Below are 19953 nucleotides of genomic sequence, written 5' to 3' on the forward strand. Positions count from 1 at the left end.
TGGGTGAGGAATTAGTGAGAGAAAGGGAGGGGAGCGAAGTGAAGCCGCGGCGCCATGTTGGGTAAGGGAAAGCGCCGGGCAGCACGTGACCGCTGGCCCCGCTTAAAGCGCCGCGGGATGGGGCCGCAGCGCCCGGCCCCGCCGCCAGGTGAGCGGGGCCCTGGGGACGGGGGGGGGTGCAGCTCGTTCCGCCCCTATAGGGGCCGTGCTGCCCTTTATAGGGGGTGTCCCAGCGGGCTCAGCAGCTTTAGGGCTGCCCCCACGCACGGCTCGGTGCCTCGGAGCCCTGCGGATTTGCGCGCGTGGGGCCCCCGCAGGCGCTGCCCCGGGGGGTGCGGAGCTCTGGGGGGGGTCAGCTCTGGGCTGTGGGGTGGGAAACGTCCTGAGGGGAGGTAAAGGGGTGCCACGGGGATGGGGTAAACACGGTGAGCATCGCCGTGCTGCGCCGCGGATCCCTGCCCCGAGCCCAGCTGGTGGCAGAGGGGTCACTGAGGAGCGCTGCCCCCCCAGCTGCTGGTGTTTCCCCCCGTTTTATGTATGCTACGACTGCCTTTGCTGCTTACTGAGATGTTTTTTTCTCTTTAGGACAGCTGTGAGTTTCTCCCATCAGGTCCCTGATGCGCGTGAGGCTAAGGAAGCTGTTACCAAGGCTGCTTGTAGATAACGCTTTAAGCGTTTCTATTGTCTTTGTGGTTCTAGACTGCTGCCGAGATAAGGAGATTTCCTCCAGAGAAAGCCTCGCTGCGTAGAGGCGTTACTGAGCAAACCTTACTGAGCAAACCTTCCTGCATGCTGGGTGTTATATTGCAAGGTCTTTGATTTATCTGAGGGGTTGTAGCATGTTCCTCTGAAATGTGACCGCACGCAGTTCTGACCCGCTAGCTTGATCACCGCTGTGTGCTTTGAGATAATTCCCCAGATTAGTGCCACGTGGATGCCAGGCATGTTTATTTTGAAAGAGCTTGTGGGCAGGCTGTTAACAGTGTGCCGGAGGTTGCTTTTGGAGTTGTCAGTAGCTGCTGGTTTTACTGTGACCCGCTGCGTTGGTACACGAGAGATTTGAGACTCCAGGTTTCTCTTGGCCCCAGGAACCCTGCACTCCTTTCTCTGATCTCCTGCCAGCGGGAGAGGTCCCCAGGTGGTAAAAGTAGACTTTCTCCCAAAGGGTTTTTGCTTGGTTGCCAGCTTAGTGTAAACAGGAGAAGAAGAGTTCAGAGTCTGCTTGGATGACCCAGACCCTCAGAGTTCCTGTAAGGACAAAATGTGCATTAGATTGTGCAACAATTTCCTCCAAAATAGCCTCCGATGTCACTGGGAAACAGCAGGCTGTCATTACATAACAAGTCTAAGCTTTGACTTGGATAAGCAAACAACGTGGATCCAAACTTTATGGCAGCTCTTATCTAATTAGCTGTAATCACTACCTCATTTTCAAGGCATCGGGTGAAACACTTCTGGGAGCAAATATCAAGCAGTTATGGCCCAGGGAGCTAAATGGAATTGGGCATCCTAGACCCACTTGTACTTGCAGTGCTGTTTTCCCTTCTGTAAAGCTAAACAAGCACAGCTGATCGTTTTACAAGGCAGAGAAAAAAGCAATGGCCTCTGCTGACCTTGTTTCCAAGCAGCCACAATCAGTGAGGAAAGGAACGTGAGCACGGTACCTCATGAAGGAAATAGCTGAGTGTGTGCGGTGACAAATGCCTGTGGAAAAGATGTGTCTAGTGGAGAATGACTAAAGCTTAGAAACGCAACAGGCTGCCCATAAAGACAAAACAAAAGATAGAATTTGTCAGGATGCCCTGTTCCAGACTGGATTCTTCTTTTTTTTCCTGACGGAGGAATAGTTTGTGCATTCTTGTCTACCTGCCACATGAGCACTTGCCCTTATTGTAAAGAAACCCTGCCTTTTGGGAGCAAACAGATCGGAATTTGTGAAGATGGATACAGTCCAAGGGGCAGCTGAAAAAGTCCGCTGGCATGTCCAGCCCAAGACCACAAGATCAAAGATGACCTCAACTGATGCATGTGGGCATCATGGCTTGTTAAGGTGTAGCCAGGGCAAAAGTGATGTTGACCTGACTGTTCTGAGAACCAAATCTGACCCAGCAGGCACAAAAGAGGTGCATAAGGGTGGCACGAAGCTAACCGCTCTGTTTATTTCCTTCCAGCATGCTCTAAATTGATTGTTTTCATTTTGTGTTTTCAGCACAACCCCCACTGCAGCTTACAGAGAGGGCTAGCAAAAGAAGCCGATTGATGATTAACGATGGTCTTGGCATAACCTTCCTTTTACCTGCTGCCATCTACTGCCCACCCCAGCGCTAACTCCTAGCAGAGATCTATCCTGCCTTATACACACCGTGCTCCTTGTGTTCCCCTCCTCCAGAGAGCTCACCATGGTCAATGAGACCCAGCATACCTGCAGTGCCAGCTCCAGCTCCAAGTCGGATGGCGGCAGCAGCAGCGGGAGCGAAAGCTCCAAGGACAGCTCGCGCTGCTCCACCCCCGTGCTCGATGCGGAGCGTCATGAGCGACTGCGGGAGAAGATGCGCCGGCGGCAGGACTCTGGAGACAGGTGGTTCTCCTTGGAGTTCTTCCCTCCACGCACAGCCAATGCTGCGGTCAATCTCATCTCCAGGTGAGGGCTGTGGGGTGGGAGAGGGGACAGATGAAGTGTCTTTGGTGGAGGGCTGGGAAAAGGCTAATGAGGCAGGCTCTGCCCCGTGCTCTGTCTCCCCTTTCAGGTGACGAAGCAGGTAATGGGGCTGTGCTTTCCTGCTGAGGAGGGTAATGGACACCAGGTAACTTATCTTCCTTGGAGGCCCTGAAGAGTTAAGTGTCGTAGTGGGGTTATTGAGGGTGCCAGACTGTTCTCCCTCTCACAAGCTCTGAAGATGGAACAAGGCCACTGTCTCAAACAAAGTACTAGGGCACAACAGAGCAGACAAGTACCTATTTAAAACAGAAAATACTATTTTATGGACAGTGTGTGCAAGTCTCTGGAAAGATTGCTTTCAGAATCATCCAGCTGCTGTGGTTTGTGCCTCTGTATTACTAAGGACTACAGTTTTAGTCTGAGAGTGGTGTCCCCATCTACATGCTAAATGAACGGTCATAGTTTCCACCAGCACTAAAGGTTCTCCTGGAGCTTAAGCCCCAGGAGCCACCATGTACTCAACCTGGAGGAGAAGTTTTGTAATTCTTTCTGTTACTGCTGTGTGCCATTGCCAGGTCTACTTTAAACAGAAGCTCGTGTTCTGGCCTGGAGCAGGAGAGCAACAAGGTAGGGGGGCAACAAGCTAGGGGTGCCTTTGTCTTTTCCATTAGGCATGCTTGGGAACACAGAGATCTGGTCCATCTTTCCATATTTGTGGCCTGTATGAGTTACAGCTGGGAACAGAAGGTTCTGGCATAGCCTTCCATCTCAAAAGGAATGTTTATCAGATCTATCAGTCTAACAGAGCATGCTGAGAGGAAATTTATTCTACAGAGACAACTCAGCTTGTTTCTTCAAGAGTTTCTAAGCCCTTCCTCATACAGTGTTAAATGATGACTATCCTTAGCAAGTGGCCAATGTGAATAAACTCTTGGCTCAACACTTTTCTTTGTCTCTCCTACTGCTGTCATCCAAGCTTTCTCTGCTTGTTGATGGCATTCCAGCAGTGAGCAAGATATCCCTGGCATAAAGAAGGGAGTCTGCTTACCTGGTAAGGTAATACACCTCTAAAATCCACAGGTTTGACCGCATGGGAGCAGGTGGTCCGCTCTTCATTGATGTGACATGGCATCCTGCAGGGGACCCAGGATCTGACAAGGAAACGTCTTCCATGATTATTGCCAACACTGCAGTCAACTACTGCGGCCTGGAGACCATCCTGCACATGACATGCTGCAACCAGACCAAGGATGACATCACAGGGCATCTGCAGAAGGCCAAGCGGCTGGGGTTGAAGAACATCATGGCATTGCGTGGAGGTGAATCCTTTTGTTCTAGAGCACTTAAAATGCATAGTGCTGAGGTTGTGTTGCAGCTGCATTCAACTTCTGGGTAAAATGAAGAAATAACAGCTGGAGGAACTGGATTTATTTTCTTTCCAGATCCTGCTGGTGAGGAATGGGAGGAAGAAGTAGATGGATTCAACTATGCTGTGGACTTGGTTAAGCACATTCGCAATGAATTTGATGATTATTTTGACATCTGTGTGGCAGGTATGTATCTTCCATTGCAGTGTGAGGTAGGGCCTGAGATGGGGATATCAGCCCAGCAGTCCTTCTCTGGACCTGGACTGTAAATTACAGCACAGTCACATTGGTTACTTTCTAATTTCTACTGCATTGTCTTGACCATCAGGGTTTGGCTTTTTTTTTCTTCCTCTCTTCCAAAGGCTACCCAAAGGGTCATCCTGAAGCAGAGAGCTATGAGGCAGACCTGAAGCACCTCAAGGAGAAAGTTCTTGCTGGGGCAGACTTCATCATTACACAGCTTTTTTTCCGCTCAGAAACCTTTATCAAGTTCATGAAGGACTGTCAAGCCATTGGCATCACCTGCCCCATTATTCCTGGCATCTTCCCCATACAGGTTAAATCTAATAATTCTGGCTTGGGGAGGCAATAAGAATGTTAGGTGTTTTGGGGTCAGGGCCTAAGAGAGGTCTGTAAATACCCTTCAAAACTTTCTGGGAAGTGAGGGTTCTAAATGTGATAGATCTGTAGGTGGTTTGCCAAATTAAAGTTGTAGGCATAAGCTTAAAAGGTTTTCTGTGTCCATATAGCAAGGAGAGATATAAAGGACAACAGTCTACTATTTTTGAGTTGTTAGTTATCATCAGCATGCTGGGCTCAGGCACTGAGCAGAGAAATGTGAAGAAATAACCTCAACAATAACCTCAGCTGACATAACCAGGCTGTGTTACCATCTCAGGGATGAGGCCCTGGGAGCACAAAATCCAGAAGCCCCCAATTCGAAGTCTCCTGCTACACAATTGAGATGAAATACCTTTGTTACTGGGAAATCAGAAAAGGGTCTGGAAAGACTGAAATCCTCTGTATCCTCATCCAGGGTTACCACTCCCTGCGCCAGCTGGTGAAGCTCTCCAAGCTGGAAGTGCCTCAAGAAATCAAAGATGTGATTGAACCCATCAAGGATAATGATGCGGCTATCCGGAACTATGGGGTAGAGCTGGCAGTGTCCATGTGCCGGGAGCTGCTGGACAGTGGCATGGTGCACGGGCTCCATTTTTACACCCTCAATCGGGAAGTGGCTACTACTGAAGTCCTTAAGCGCCTTGGTCTTTGGAAGGAGGACCCCAGGTGAGCCAAGTATGCTGGTTTCTTTTAGTTCATCTTACACATTCCATCTGCTGAAGGCACAAGCAGTGGATGAGTTGGCATCTATTTTCTGCTGTCTTTTTTAAGTATCTTTCTGCATTTAGAAATTCACCCTTCCTGCAGGTCTTTAACAAAAGCTGGGAGAATAGAGTAGGCAGCTGACGGAAGAATTTTGATCAAGTGGCTTTAAAGTAGCCTGTTCTGGAACTTTAAAATCTAAACTTTTAGGGCTACCACTTGGAAGAAGTATTCTTTTTGAAGACTCCCAATACTCCTCCTGAAGGCTAGGTGCTTTGTAAGCTTCCACTGTGGATTTCTAGGGTGCTCTACAGTTGAGATAGGGAATGGGTTCTCCGAGTCCACAGGCAAGAGGAAGCAAAAGAAAAGGGTTAACTTTTCTTGTTAAAAATAGCTCCATACAGTGCTTTTCCCTTACCTCATCCCATCTCAGGTGTTAGTTCTGCGTTTAACAGACACCTACCCAGCATCTGTGAGGGAACTGAGTGGGAAAAGATTTTGCATAAAGCAAGAAGAGGTTTGTTCTACTTTTTGACAAATAGAATTCTTCTCATCCCTTGTTCTTTGCTCTCTCCATGGGCCGATTCTCCAGGACAGTCAGCAGATCTTCAGCTTCCATTTTTTCTGTGCAGGCGGCCTCTGCCCTGGGCAGTCAGCGCTCACCCTAAGAGAAGAGTTGAGGATGTTCGGCCAATCTTCTGGGCCTCCAGGCCAAAGAGCTACATCTATCGAACTCAAGAATGGGATGATTTCCCTAACGGCCGATGGTAAGCTGTTAGCCTGTAATGGCAGGGAGGTAGAGGTGTGGTACTGAACAGTTGGTCCTTGTAGTTGGTGTCCTAGGCATGCTTTGGGCCTGGCAGATGAGATGTTTTCTTAACAAAGCAGCCCCCAGTTGCTTGGATTTGAATGAGGTGAAGAGAATGGCATCAAGACGTTGAGGCTTCTGGTCTGTAGGTGGCTGCTTCTCTTCCTGGGTGGCTGTGTTCCCGCATCACCACATTGGTGCATCTTCCTAAGTGGCCTCTTAATCTTTCATCTGTTCTGCTTACAGGGGTAATTCCTCCTCTCCAGCCTTTGGGGAGCTGAAGGACTATTATCTCTTCTACCTGAAGAGCAAGTCTCCCCGGGAGGAGCTTCTGAAGATGTGGGGAGAAGAACTGACTTGTGAGGAAAGTGTTTTTGAGGTTTTCACGTGTTACATCAGTGGAGAGCCCAACAAGAATGGACACAAGGTGAGTGATGACCCAGCACCAGCGTGGCACAGACAACAGAACGTAGTTCCTCTTGCTCCTGGTATCACCTTCTTCTTCTAAACAAGAATTGGCACTTTTCTATCTAAAAGGACTTGCTGAGAAGGGTGCTAAAGTTCATACCTTTACCACAGGCAATCCAGGAGCCAGAGCTAGGGCTCAACATAAAAGGGCACAGTAGGACAAGACAGACAGGTCTGCACTGACTATGGAAATCATTCTTAAAGTTGAGAATACCCTGCCCCTTGAAACAAACACGGGGATTCTGTCCTCAGGCAGAAGTGTTCAAGACCACTAGGGCACTTCTGAATTCCTTCAGTGCCCAGCTGGTAAACAAAAAGGATTGTTGCACATATTGAGCCATCCTCTCTCCTCACGGTAGGTTACGTGTATGCCTTGGAATGATGACCCTCTGGCTACTGAAACCAACCTTCTGAAGGAGCAGCTGGAGAAGGTGAACAGACGAGGAATCCTGACCATCAACTCCCAGCCAAACATCAACGGGAAACCATCCACAGATCCCATTGTAGGCTGGGGGCCTAGCGGAGGTTATGTCTTCCAAAAGGTACTGCACTATTCTGGGCTAGGTTTGGTTTCAGTTTCCTAGGGAGGTCCTAGGCTTTCACCCAGACAATACCTCTGCTGGTTCCTTATCCCAATGTCTTCAACAGGGTATTTATTTAACTTTTCCATCTGTCCTTCTCTAAGGCAGAGTTTCCCACCAATTGCCCCTACCACAGCACTACTGCTGTGCTGTTCAGACAGCTGCTAGGTTACTTCTCTGGCCTGCAGGTAGTCTTATCTCCCTTGTCTGCCTCCTACTGTCATGCATTTTCAGGCCCTACAGCCTTGCCACTAATGGCTGTGATAGGAATCTCCTGTGTCAAGGTAAATGCCAGTCAAGTGGCCCATAGTAGGAAACAAAGCAGCTCTGTTCAAAAGGGATTCAAATTGCTGAAACCATGAAATGAGCAGATGGTAAATGCAGTTATGTTTCCAAAAAAAAAATATTCCCCTGAGGTGAGGGGAAATCCATCATCTCACACAATAGCCAGGAAATGGGGGGAGGGGAAGCAGTTGTTGAGAGCAGCCAAGCACAGAACAGCAGTAGATAGGGCAACTACAGAATTAGATTGGATAAACTCACAGGGAGGACTGGACAAAAGATGAGACAGGACAAAGGAGAGGGTGTGTTGGAGAGCCCAGCTGAGACCCCAGACTTCTGCTCCTGCTAGCCTGGGTTGCCTTGGCCAGACACTGCTGTTCATGGGGGACCACACAGAACAGAAGTCCAGCTCAGGCCTCTTCCAAGCGCTCTGGCACAGGCTGCTTTCCAGACCCAGCAGTTACTGTTACAGTGCCTAGAGCATATCCCAGCCTGTCTGCTCACACAGGTGCAGAACAAGAAGCTTGTAGCTTTCCTGAACTGGCTGCTCTTGGGCTGTTACCTCTGTTCTTTTTTTTTTTTTCCTCCCATCTCTTACTAATTTGGTTTGCCCTTTGCTCAAGTCTCCTTTGTAGTGCATGTTTCTGAAATGGATGTGTAAGTCTTAAGCTGCCTGGTTTCTAAGCAGCACAGTCTACAACCATTCTTTTGGTTGCCTCTGTGTGTCCCAGCTCTGCCCTGAGTTAAGGCTCTTACTCTTTCCTCTTCCACATCCCCACAGGCCTACCTAGAGTTCTTCACCTCCAATGAGATCGTCACGGCACTGCTCAAAGTTCTGAAGAAATATGAGTCGCGGGTCAACTACCACATTGTCAATGTCAAGGTAGGCTGCAGTTACAGGATACTTTCACCACCTTGGGAGAGAGGCAAATAGCAAAGATTCAGACATCCCCAGGAACAAAGTGCAACATGAAGGGCAGGAGGGAAGTGAAACAAGTCAGCTGTGACCCGAAGCAGCCATATGATCTCTTAACAAGGACAGGATAAATGTACTTGCTGACTCATTCAATCCCTCCTCCAGCAGCTGCTTCAAAGGTTTTCTTTTCTTTGCAGGGCCAGAATATCACCAATGCTCCTGATCTACAACCCAATGCTGTCACCTGGGGTATCTTCCCAGGCAGAGAGATCATCCAGCCCACTGTAGTGGATCCTGTAAGCTTCCTCTCCTGGAAGGTGAGTCTTTCCTGCTGCTGGATATGTTGTTGTGATACCCTGGAAATTCAGAGTGTCTGGCTTATTTTCAGTCTATAACACTTACTGCAATTGAGGACTGTTGTGACATTAGCTTGCCGTGGTCTAGATATCATTCCTCCTGCTCCCTCAGGGCATGTGGAGCTTGGCTCCACTGAGAACTTTTCAGTGAAATTCTGTACCCAGGGGCTGGGGAGTACATTGTTGCTGTACTAGTCCCCAGAGCTCTGAGCAGTAGCTCTCCCTCCCCTCTTTCACGCACAGGGGCAGTATTGAGCCATTTTACTGCAAGCGTGCCTCATTTCGGCTCTGAACAGTTATGCTTGGGGCACCTCCCACTGACAGGAAAGCAGGATGCTCCTTGCTCAGCTCTTGCCCTTTTTACTGAGAAGAAACCAGCCCCAGGCTTGCCGGGCATGTGTGATGCAGTTTTTCCCAAGTGAGGTAGAATAAAATGTGCATGACACCCCTACAAACATCTCTCTTTCCTTGGCAGGATGAGGCCTTTGCTCTGTGGATTGAGCAGTGGGCCAAGCTCTACGAAGAGGAGTCACCCTCTCGCATGATCATCCAGTACATCCATGACAACTATTACTTGGTCAACCTGGTGGACAATGACTTCCCACTTGAGAACTGCCTCTGGCAGGTTGTGGATGATACTTTTGAGCTCTTGAACTCTCCAACTCAGCAGTGAAAATCGTAATACCTACCTTATTTCTTCCATCCATTCACTGACTGCAGGGAGACAAAAAGCTGCTCCTGTTAGGATGGTGGACCATGCACTCCTAAACCCGGTGAGCACCTCTGCTCAGAGCCAGGCAAGCTTGCAGATATATGCCCACACTACATGCTCTTTTATCCCCAACACAAATATTCCTTGACCTCCTCTCACTGAACAGCAACCAGAACCCTCTGAACTTCTGGGGTGAGGATCCAGCCTGAGCTTGAAGGCTAGTTCTGCAGGATGGAAAGGTGCTAATCACAGCTATGTTGATTATAGCATAGGAGAACTCCGGTGCACCAATGTGGCAAAATTTAGTGGGTTTCTGGTTAACATTTTCATCCCAGATACCCTGCCTTGGGGGCAGAAACACTCCTGTCAGCACTGCCTATGCAAGGAAAATATTTCAGTGGTTACCAGCCCTTCAAAGAAGCCCAAGCTGCTTTTATATTACACTCCGAAGATATACTGCATCATAACTGACAATATCTCTTTTGTGCTCACTCCAGAAGACGGTTCAAATTTTCCCACTTTTCTACTTGCCTCTGCTACAGTTCCTGTTTTTTAATAGGAATATATGAATTTCACTTCTGGATGAGACCAAATAGGAATCACATTATTTCAAGTATAATAAACTACATGAATACAACTGTCTCTTGCACTAGACTAGATTCTTGTAAGCAGTCCAAAGAATAATGTTGTTTGCAAACTAATCACACTAGTACAAGGGAAAGTTTTAAGAGAACAATTGGACCTGGGCCTATTCTGCTTCTATTTTCAACATGTCCTACACAAAGTACGGACAAAGCTCTGGTAGAGCAAAGAAAACTTAAATCTTAAAATTCAGCGAATGCAACCAGCTGTAGCCTCTGGCTCAGTTCTGCAAGGCCACAGGAGCTGTAGTCCTCCAGTACCAGTATGGAAAAACAACCTAATCTTCCTTGACCTAATGACGCTAGTAGCCTTAGGCCTCACAACATTGAAATGAGAGGCTGTGGGGGCTACACCGTGTCCTTAACAATCCTGCAAAGCTACCACAGGCTAGGAAAAACAAGACCCTGGGGCAGTTCCCAGTGGGATTTCAAGATCCCTGCCAAGCTGCAAGCATCTCTTTCAAACAAGCAAGGAAGAAAAGCCTTTTCCAAATTCTTTAGACCCTCTCATTACAGCTGTCTGAGACTGGGCTCATATATCCAGGGTAATTACAGGGCATCAATCACAGGAGCAAGTAATGGGAAGGTTGGGGGGTCAGACACGCCTGTCTTGCCTCAGCAAAGCTTTTGGTGCTCAGCTGTTCCCAGCAGGTTTCTTCATCCCTAGCCTATTCAGCACAGAAAGGAACCAGCAGGAAGCAGTCAAGAGGTTGGCCACCCACTGAAAGCCTTAATGAAGAGCTGATAGACTTGGGGAGGGGGTGGGGGCCATGGGGGAATTCCCCCACCTAGGGGAAGAGCCAAATCTAAAAATAAAGGCCTACGGTTCACACTGACAAAGGACAGGCCAAACTTTGCAAATGCTACATCCTGTAGAATCCAAAGGCACACTCCTGCTCACCTCTTTAAGACCGATGTGCTTGTTTGTTCCCATGCACAACACTAAGCTTTCATCTAGCAAAGAAAAAAAAAGGAGCTCCTATAAGGTGTTTTTGGACCTTTAATCAGAACTCCAACAAAATCAGGGTCTAGAAGAGAAGGAGATGTAATCTCACAACAAAAGGGAGTAAGTATAAGGTTGTGGCTGTAGGGAAGTACAGTATCAGTCCTTTAAAGAGGACCTTTCACTAGGTACCATCGGTTGTCCTTTGGCTATCACACTTCTTGCCTGCAGCAGTTTTTACGTGAGTAGAGCATTTGCTGCTTTCTTGATCGCAACGGCCCAGCTCTTTGTTGTGACAGCCAGCTGTATCCTCTGCTCCTGAAATGAGCAGCTGCAGACAGGCCCCCACCGTTCAGCAGTGTTCTTTGTCCTTGAGCTGGAATGCTGTTAGCTGGCGCCACCTTCCAAAGGCCTTAAATAGAGTGGACAAATTAAATGCTGAAGTTACCCATGAGCGAATCCAGCCACCCTCACAACACCCATGAACACAGCTCTTCCTCTAGCAATGGCCATACCAAACACCTCACCATTCAAGGAGAGCCTCCCCCTGAACCCCTTGTGTTATTGTAGCCAACAAGGCAAGTGGAGAGTACAAATCAATGGGACAATGCCCTCCGTTTCAGTACTTGCTCATTTTGTTAAAGGAAGACTTAATCCTGCATGGATCTTCTGGAAGCAGAGGAGGGAACTGGCTATTTCAGATCTTGGGCTTTGCCTGCTCACCCAAATTTATAGCTATTTGCCTGACCCTGGGTGCAAGTCACCACAGCCCTCCTGCAACAACATGGAGCCTGTTCCTTCCCTGAGTGGACTCTTGAGAAGCAGGGGATTAGTGGATTAACATCTGATAACACTGGGGAAGGGGCACATGTCAGGGAAATTGACTGCTGGCACAAAGCTGTGACTAACAACCAAAGATGAACCCATATAAAGCTGGAAGCTATTTCCCTTTGTTAAGGACAAGCCCCATCTCTTGATGTATTCAACTTCTCCTTACAAAAGCGCTTTGTCTAAGGGGAGAGATACAGGGAACACCAGTTGTCCCTTTGGCGTGCTTGTTGGTCAGTCACAGAGCCCGTCACCTTCCACATTTTGGTTCCTTGGTAAAGGCACAAACCCAGCCACAGACTAAGAGGAAGCTGTTTCCCACAGAACAAAATGTCATGAGTGTCTAGGATTTGGTTCACATTCCTCAAGCATATGGCTAGTTTGTGGTTAATTTTCTTTCTGACATGACACTTTACATGAGCAAGAGAAGAAGCACGTGGGCCCAGACAACATCCCTACATTCTGTTTCACCTTCCAGGCAGGAATGAGTAATAGCCCTCTTCAGCAAGGGCTGCAAAACTGCATTTGGTGTCCTGAGCTAAACTTTTTAACCCTTGAGACAGTGCAACTGTTAGGTGCCTTGTGTCAAAGGACTATGTCAGAATAGAAGCAGTCTTAAGTGCTTACCTGGGACAGTAAACTCCTGGCTTCTACCTCCAAAAAGCTCTGCACCACACAGCTTTGTAAGTATCGTCGTCTCCATGCCCTCCAGGCCTTTTCTATCAGCCGCTGCTGGTCCTGCCAGGAAGAAAGGCAGTACACAGATTAGATGGACTCTGGCAGCCAAACCACCTCACTTCCATCTAGTTCCACCTTGCTTCCAGTTGCTTTCCCAGTGCCCTCTTGAATGACTTTGCATTGCTAACAAACAACAAGCAATGCTGGCTGCTAACAAAGCTCTTGCTGCATTACTGTCTACTGCAAATATTGTGGCTAATTAAGTTACAGTACCCTGGGGCAAGGCTGGTGCCCTTTTAAGAGACACCATGCAGCTCCTCAGTTAATGTGCTACACATGTCACATCACCTTGTCCCACGGACAGGTCGGAGCACATCATCTCACAGAGGTAGTGACCAGGAAGCCAGACAGACCATGGGTCTGTTCCACAGGACTGGGGCCTCTGCAGAAAGGGAAGACCACACGACATCCCTCAGCAGGCTGCAGACTCCAGAGGGATGCTCGGGAACACAGACTGTAGTACTTGCTATGGACTTTTTGCACAGGCTGTAGACAGTCTGAACAGATCATCCTATCTCAGCTTCCTGTCCATAAGATGGAGCAAAGCACAACTAAATAGCTGGGTATACCAGTTTACCAGATTTCTCTTTAAAAGCCTGCATGGCAAAAACAGCCACAGAAACAAAAAGGGATTTCTCACGCACACCACATGTTAAATGCCCAGGTCTCACCTCCTGGCACAAAGTGAGGCTACAAGCAAAGCAGGCTTGCCCAGTAACATCCATCATTGCCACCCTCAGCAGTACCAGATACTCACCAACACTTGTGCCAGCGTCACCACCCTGCTGGCTTCTTTCCATTGATGCCACCCCCTTGCCAGACAGTGCAGCCTCCTGCCACGCTGGCACCGGCGCAGCATCACTGTGCGATACCACCACCTCAGATACTTCCTCCTATAGGCAAGGAGAGTAAAACGAGCTTTATCAGCCCAACAGGGTTCAAAGGGGAGTCTTTGTCTGGTGGCAGCACAAAGACAAAGCTCAGAGCCCTCCACTCTGCTTACCCAAGCCACTTCTCATCCCACTCCTCAGAGTCCACCTCTGCTTTGCTCTCCTGGATCCTGGCATGTGCAGGAGCAGGTCCTACCAAGCCATGTCTTTCTAGCAGCTGAGGGAGCTGCAGCCTTTCAGCTCTCCTTTGGTTTCTGTAGATCACCAGCCAACGGCGAACAGCACTGGGAAAAAGCCCAAAGTAGGAAGCAAGTGCTGAAGCCTTTTCTCTGCATCCTCTCCTTTCTAGCAAAGAAAAGAAGAATCACACAGGAGTTAACACTGGAGCCAGAGGGAGAGATCAGAGCTGATCATGAGCCATCAGTCCTTTGGCCACTAAAACCAGAAGCAATTCACCGTCAATATTTGAATGCCCTGAGCACCTACTTCACAGAGAAATCCCAGTCATTTGGCTGGCAAACGCTGCTCCCCTTCCTCCACACTCACCCTCCCCATATGGTCCCATGAAAGGAAGAGAAAAGGAAGCATCTTCTTACTTAGGGACCAAGACAGAGACATCTTCCTGCTCTTCCTAGCACCTATCAGGGTACTGCATTGCCGTGAGCACTGGGAAAAGGCAGCTGTTTTTGTCCAGTAGTTGCAGGCCTGAAACAGAATTAACACAGCTGTAGCCAAGACTAAACACTTGCACGTACAGCACAGACACACAAACTAGCTTTAGAGGTACATTTATGTTCATAACCCTGCAGGTAGTTTAATGTGCTAGACCCCAGGCTAGAAACTGTACAGATGAGATCCCAGCAGGACTGACTCAGCCCTTCCAAATCAATCCTGCTCCTTGTGGTTTACTGGCTGTGAACCCTTTGAAATTGTATGCACCTCTGACAGCTCTGCCTGCTCTGCAGGGGCAGTGATTATCCTATCTCATCTTTGAGCAGAGAGGAAGGAGTGCACTTGTCTCTCTGGTCAAAGTGTCCCCGCTCCTTAATGCTGTGATCCAGATGGTGGCTGCAATCAGTACCAGATTATGAAGTTGTGTGCAGTCTGTGAAGAATTTCAAGGCAGAGACTAAGCAGTTGCCACAGTCACAACAAGTCCAAACAGGTTTTCTGATGAGCCCTGTCCATGCATCTCAGTGCCTAACAACCCCTCCGTAGTCTTCAGAAGAGAAGAGGGAGTTCTTAATTGTCTCAGTGGGCCCTTCCTCTCTTACCTGTTTCACAGCAGCCACAGACCCTAGGCGGAAGGCTTGCCGTCCCCTCGAGGCCACTCGCCAACGGTGACAGGCTTTAGCCTGAGCAAGTCCCTGCCACTCGTGGTCTCTCCCCTCTCTCAGCACCTGCTGTTTAGCTGTCAAGAATTTCACCCTCCACTCAGCAAAGCTTGCTACTAGGAGATGGTGCTCTCGGGCTCTTTGGAAAAAAGAGAGGGCTTCCTGCTGCCTCAGTCTATAGGCAGTGACCTGGACCCAGATGATTAGGCACCTGAAAAATAATACAAACACAGAAAAGTGGCAGATACCCAAAGTCACATTTCTGATACAGCAGTGAACAGATTATGGACCAAATTCCACCTTCTTGACCCACTGTGTAGTATCACATACATGTGACTAAAGCAAGCAAAAGAGCATTCAACAAGAAAACAGGCTGTTCCCTGTTACTCCACCTGCTATCAACATTTACATATCTTTCTTTGTGTTATGTACCTTCCAGTGCCTTGTCCTTGGGAGCTATGAGCCCGGATTCCTTGACTACAATTACTTTCTGCTAAAAAAATTCCCCTCCTTTTACTTCAGTTTCCCAGAGCTGGTACTTCCAACTCCTTGAAGCCCAGGAGTATGACTGCTTCTTTCTGGCCATTTTAGCATTTCTGCTCTTCAAACACCCCTGCAAACTGAATGCAGTATTATAGCATTTTACCTTTGCTGACATAAACACTTTCCCCAGGCTGCCCTGCCACTACAGCTAGTGGATTCCTCAAAAAAAAATTTTGTCCGATCTTTCTCTGTGCCAGCAGCTGATCTTTAAGATAATGCTTTATAGACAAAAGCTTTTTCTTATGGGATGAGAATAAAACTGCCAAAATCTCCTTCAGCACAGATCCCAGCAGACTCAGTTAAATCTGCTTGCAGTAAAACAAGGCTGGATTTGAGATAGCTTGTTATGAAGATGCAGATTTTCATCTTTTTCTTGCCTGAAACAAAACAAGGACCTGCCATACATGGGATATATGGCTAGACAAAATACATCTTTGTGCAGACCATTTTATCCCTCCCTCAATCTTAAAAAGAAAAAAAAAAAAGAGAAACACCTACAGAAGGAGTTACTATTAACAGCACTGTAAATCTACGCCTACTATAATTTCTCCTATATCTTGTACCCTGATTCAAGAATGGCCCCTTGTGCAACCCCAGAAGAAAATCTGCTTTTAACTCCTGGCTCGTACTTTTGGATTCTCAATCCACTTGGACCTTCATTATGCAAATTGCCTCACTGAACCATAGGGCAGAGGTGTAAATATCTTCTGCCTGGCAGGCTTCTCTGAAGATCAAGAGAATCTATTGCAGGTTATCCTAGCATGAAAAATGCACCCCTCAGAAGAGAGGGGGCTCAGCCTGTACCATGTCCAAGCTGACTGGTAAACTGATTTATTTACTGACGTCCAGGTGAGAAATTAGAAGCTCTCCCTCAAAGGAGAGCTCAGAAGGAAGATTAACGATGGAGACACTCCACAGGAAGGAGCAACATTAAGGACTTCTGTGGAACACTTCCTGCTAAGGTGTCCCCACACAGATTGATTTGCAGAAGAAAATGCAATTGGGTGGGGGTGAGTGTAGAACCTGAACACCACAGCCACTTTACCATGTTTTTTTTTTGCTGTTGCTGCCCTTTTTTGCCTCCCCCCCCACAGATCTTGTCTCCTCTAAGGCTGAACTTACAATTCAAAAATAAATCTGCTAGGGTCAAACCTGCACTTCCCATGCCTTAAATGAATCCTTGGCATAAATCACCTTACTCATCCTTACACTCTTGAAATATCTCAGATTGAACCACTTGAATGCTATTCCAGGTTTACTACAGCTGGAAACCTCACTGCCTCACAGCTTCGAACAACAAAAACACAGACAAAACAGATTTCAATGAGAAAGCTACTGAACAACAGTTAAGACAGAAATGAAGCTGGTTTGATCAGCAGCAAACACCTTGCTCTTCAGATTTAATGTGTATGTTTTCAGGATCTTACATTATGTGCCATAATGTAAGACTCTAAAACATACTACAGCTTTACCTATATTGTAAGTAACACTGAGGTTAATTGAGTATCACAGTTCTCCCATACACAGGCTTTACTGAATGGTGCTTTTCTGCAGGAGTATAGTGATCTTGATTTTTCACATTAGCTTAAGTGAAAAATCAACATCCTGCGTCCAGAATCTGAAAGTCTCAGGTTTGGAAAGGTCAGATCTACATAAGGCCTCTGCCCAAAAATAAGTATTCCTTTCTGCAAATACTGAATAATTCTGGTGGAAACAGAGCTTCCACTTTTCCCAGCTAGATCAATTCATTTGCCTCTGCCTTGCCTAGTCTACAAATTCAACGCAGCATAACTGACAGTAGGCAGAAGTTCTGGAAAGAACAGTTTTGAATAGCTGATAGCTACAGATAAGGGTTATTTGCTAAACCTAATAGCTTAAAGCTGAGCATTAACCTTTCTGTAGGCCACAGAGTTTCCAAACAGCAAGGTATACAACAGCACAAATACGGCAACAAGTTTTCCACTGCTAAAGCTTTTCAGGCACACAGACATGAATGAGCACTGCTTTGCAGAACTCAGAGCTACCCATTTGGAGGCCTTCCCCTAGAGCACTTATCAGAGAAGGGGAACATTGGTGGGAACAAATATAGTTTGACAGAAGTCCAGAGATTCACTTGCTAACAATCCTCCTCTTCTATGCAGCATGGGACACAACAGTTCAAGACTTAAGAAGAGCAAGGTTTCAGACCGTGTTCAGAAATTAGTCATTTTGTTTTTTTAAACATAGCCTGCCTCTTCCAGCCAGGCACAGCATCCTGCTTCCTGAGAAGAACAAGGGAAGGACTGTGATGCAATGGGTGACAGACCCTTTAATGTAGGAACACTCCTGGTAAAGAACTGCAGAAGCTCCACACACGCACAAGTTAACAGTACTTTCAAACCCAACCTCTGGTCTGAATGCACAGGATCCACCGCTGCATAAATTGCTCTTCACTCAGATTCCCTTGGAAATGCTTCAAAGGCAGGAAACAAACCTGTGCAGGAGGAGACGCTCCTGGAATAAAGCAGCATTTTTCAGTTGCCTTGTTTGGCAATACCATGTCTGCAGGATCAACCTCTTCTTCTTCTGGTGGCTGTGCTGAACCCACTGTTGCTGCAGCTCTCTCAAAGCACAATTCCCTGTGAGAAAACACAAGAGCTTGCTGAGCTGAGTCCTACTTCTTCCCTCACCCCCTCCATCACTGAGTCCAGACAAGAGCAGAAAATATACCTGCTGCAAATACTGAATTGGGCCGTACTAAGATTTCTCCTCTCTTTAGCAGCTGAAAAGACTATTCAGTTCACCCTTCCCCAAGCTGTTTTTTGTTCAGGAAGCAGTATCAGACCTCCTCCATTTTTTATTCCTCCTCCAAGCAAGGTATCACAGATCAACTCCACTCTCATCCACAAGGCAGTTTAACATCAAAAATTGTGAGTGCTCCCTCCCTGGCACAGTGTAAGTATTTAACACATTTAAAGTACTTGAAATCCCTTGAGGGACAGGATCATGACTGTTAAGCAGTCCCTAAAGATACGCCCTGTTCCCACTGAAGCAAAGCCTAACAGCTGGGTCTGAAGAAACATGTTCAAGTTCAGTGTAGCATAGGAACTTCGTTTAACTCCCTAGCTGCTAAAATGCACTACTTAATCATTCCTTTGGTAGTGCAGGTAAGTAAGATCTGCTCCTTCTCCAATCAGCCTCCCAAGGAGCATCTCCCCTAGCATAAAGCACTGCAGAACAGCAGAACAATAAGGCGCTCCCTGGCCCCTGGACTAGTGTGCCATTCCAGATGAGCAGTGCAGAGTTACAGCCAGAAGCAGGCATTTCTCCATCCCAGCCATTCCCACAGTGTTCTCATACAGAGAGAAGTGCTGCTGCAGGATGAGGTAACTCACTTTGACAGTAGGAATACCAACGCCACAGAGCACCAGCAGTCATCTGCTGGTTGTGACACCTGAATCTCTGGTCAGCTTCCACTTTCTGGACCAGTCTCCTCTTCCACAGGCTGAAAGCCATCTGGCAGCAATGAGCTTGATGTTTAAGGATTGCTGCTGCATTTTGTTTCTGGTTCTCCACAGCTTTGTGGTGCCACCTGAGAAAGACTCTGAGAAAGACAGAAGTCACTGGAGCAACTGTAGGAACAACTCAAATAGATTCAGAGATGACCAGACAAAGAAGTACCTCTGCACACAGGATTTCTCTGTTTGATTCCAGCAGCTCTTCAACTCCCTCTCAGAACTGCAGTCCTGTAATCCAGAAAAGCAAAAAGATCCTGAACTCCTGCTCGGACACAGTCAATCCATGCAGCTCAGCCCATTCTTGCTGCTGTGCCTTCTGTGAAAGCTGACAATTTCCTGTTGGTAACCCCGTCACACCACACATACATCCAAACATGAGGGCCTAACACCTCTTTTAAATTCTAGATACACGGCCAACTTCCAGTTCAACTAGAAAGTGGAAGGGAAGAGCTGCTCTGAGAAATGCCTTAATTCTCCAAACCTCTTGTCTGAACATAAAATGAGAAGAACAGCGATATCTTTCACCTGCTGATATTGAAACCCAAAGGCTCTTTGCTAATTTGGGCTATGCAAAAAAGCAGTCGTATGTTTTTCAGTCTCACCTCTTTCCACACAGAGTTACCAATGAGCGGCGGGACATTACTCTCTGGATTCTGCAGTGCCAAATCCTGGAACTGACCTCCCACAAACCAATTTTCTCTGTGAGACAAAAGCATCAGTCAGAACAGGAAAAGAAAGAGAAAGTATTTGGAAGGCTGCTGTGAGATGACATGAGTGACTAGCCAGAAGGAAGGAATTTGCCAGACCAAACAAGGGGCCACTTCTAATAGCATCCCCAGGAACCAGGCTCCAACTCACCTACATCCACTATTCTGGGAAGGGAAGGAAGCCTGCAAGTACAACTCCCCATCGAGCTCAGCTGGCAGCTCTACATGCTGGTGCAGTTGCAGGGAAGAACTGTAACATGGCACACATGGCACATCTTCAGCTGTCACAATGGAAAAGCAGCTCTGCTGGCTGCTGTCACTAGAACTGTATTCCTGTATGTGTGGAGAGAAGAACATGCCA

The 19953-nt window shown here is 47.5% G+C and overlaps 2 protein-coding genes across 5 annotated transcripts; one reads left to right on the forward strand and one right to left on the reverse strand.

Moving 5' to 3' along the window:
• The first annotated feature begins 65 nt into the window (after positions 1–65).
• On the forward strand, positions 66–10090 carry MTHFR (methylenetetrahydrofolate reductase). 4 transcript variants are annotated; one of them, XM_084300145.1, is made up of 12 exons: positions 66–148; positions 2210–2641; positions 3740–3978; positions 4102–4212; positions 4389–4582; positions 5063–5313; positions 5982–6116; positions 6404–6584; positions 6985–7167; positions 8270–8371; positions 8602–8721; positions 9236–10090. In XM_084300145.1, the coding sequence occupies exons 2-12, from the start codon at positions 2400–2402 to the stop codon at positions 9431–9433; spliced, it is 1956 nt and encodes a 651-aa protein (XP_084156271.1). In that variant the 5' UTR covers positions 66–148; positions 2210–2399; the 3' UTR covers positions 9434–10090. The 4 variants fall into 4 exon arrangements, with proteins under 4 accessions (XP_084156271.1, XP_084156272.1, XP_084156273.1 ...); XM_084300146.1 differs by having other exon boundaries at positions 73–148; positions 2390–2641; XM_084300147.1 differs by lacking the exon at positions 66–148 and adding an exon at positions 721–811 and having other exon boundaries at positions 2390–2641.
• A 1265-nt stretch (positions 10091–11355) lies between these two features.
• LOC311217877 (uncharacterized protein) lies at positions 11356–18883 on the reverse strand (the record flags this gene model as incomplete). The annotated part of the gene is made up of 8 exons (XM_084300234.1): positions 11356–11468; positions 12512–12622; positions 13380–13515; positions 13626–13857; positions 14109–14217; positions 14786–15056; positions 17862–18006; positions 18763–18883. The coding sequence occupies 8 exons, from the start codon at positions 18881–18883 to the stop codon at positions 11409–11411; spliced, it is 1185 nt and encodes a 394-aa protein (XP_084156360.1). The 3' UTR covers positions 11356–11408.
• Between the last annotated feature and the right edge of the window lie 1070 nt (positions 18884–19953).

Source organism: Netta rufina (genome assembly GCF_964035555.1).
Source record: "Netta rufina genome assembly, chromosome: 22".
NCBI lineage: Eukaryota > Metazoa > Chordata > Aves > Anseriformes > Anatidae > Netta > Netta rufina.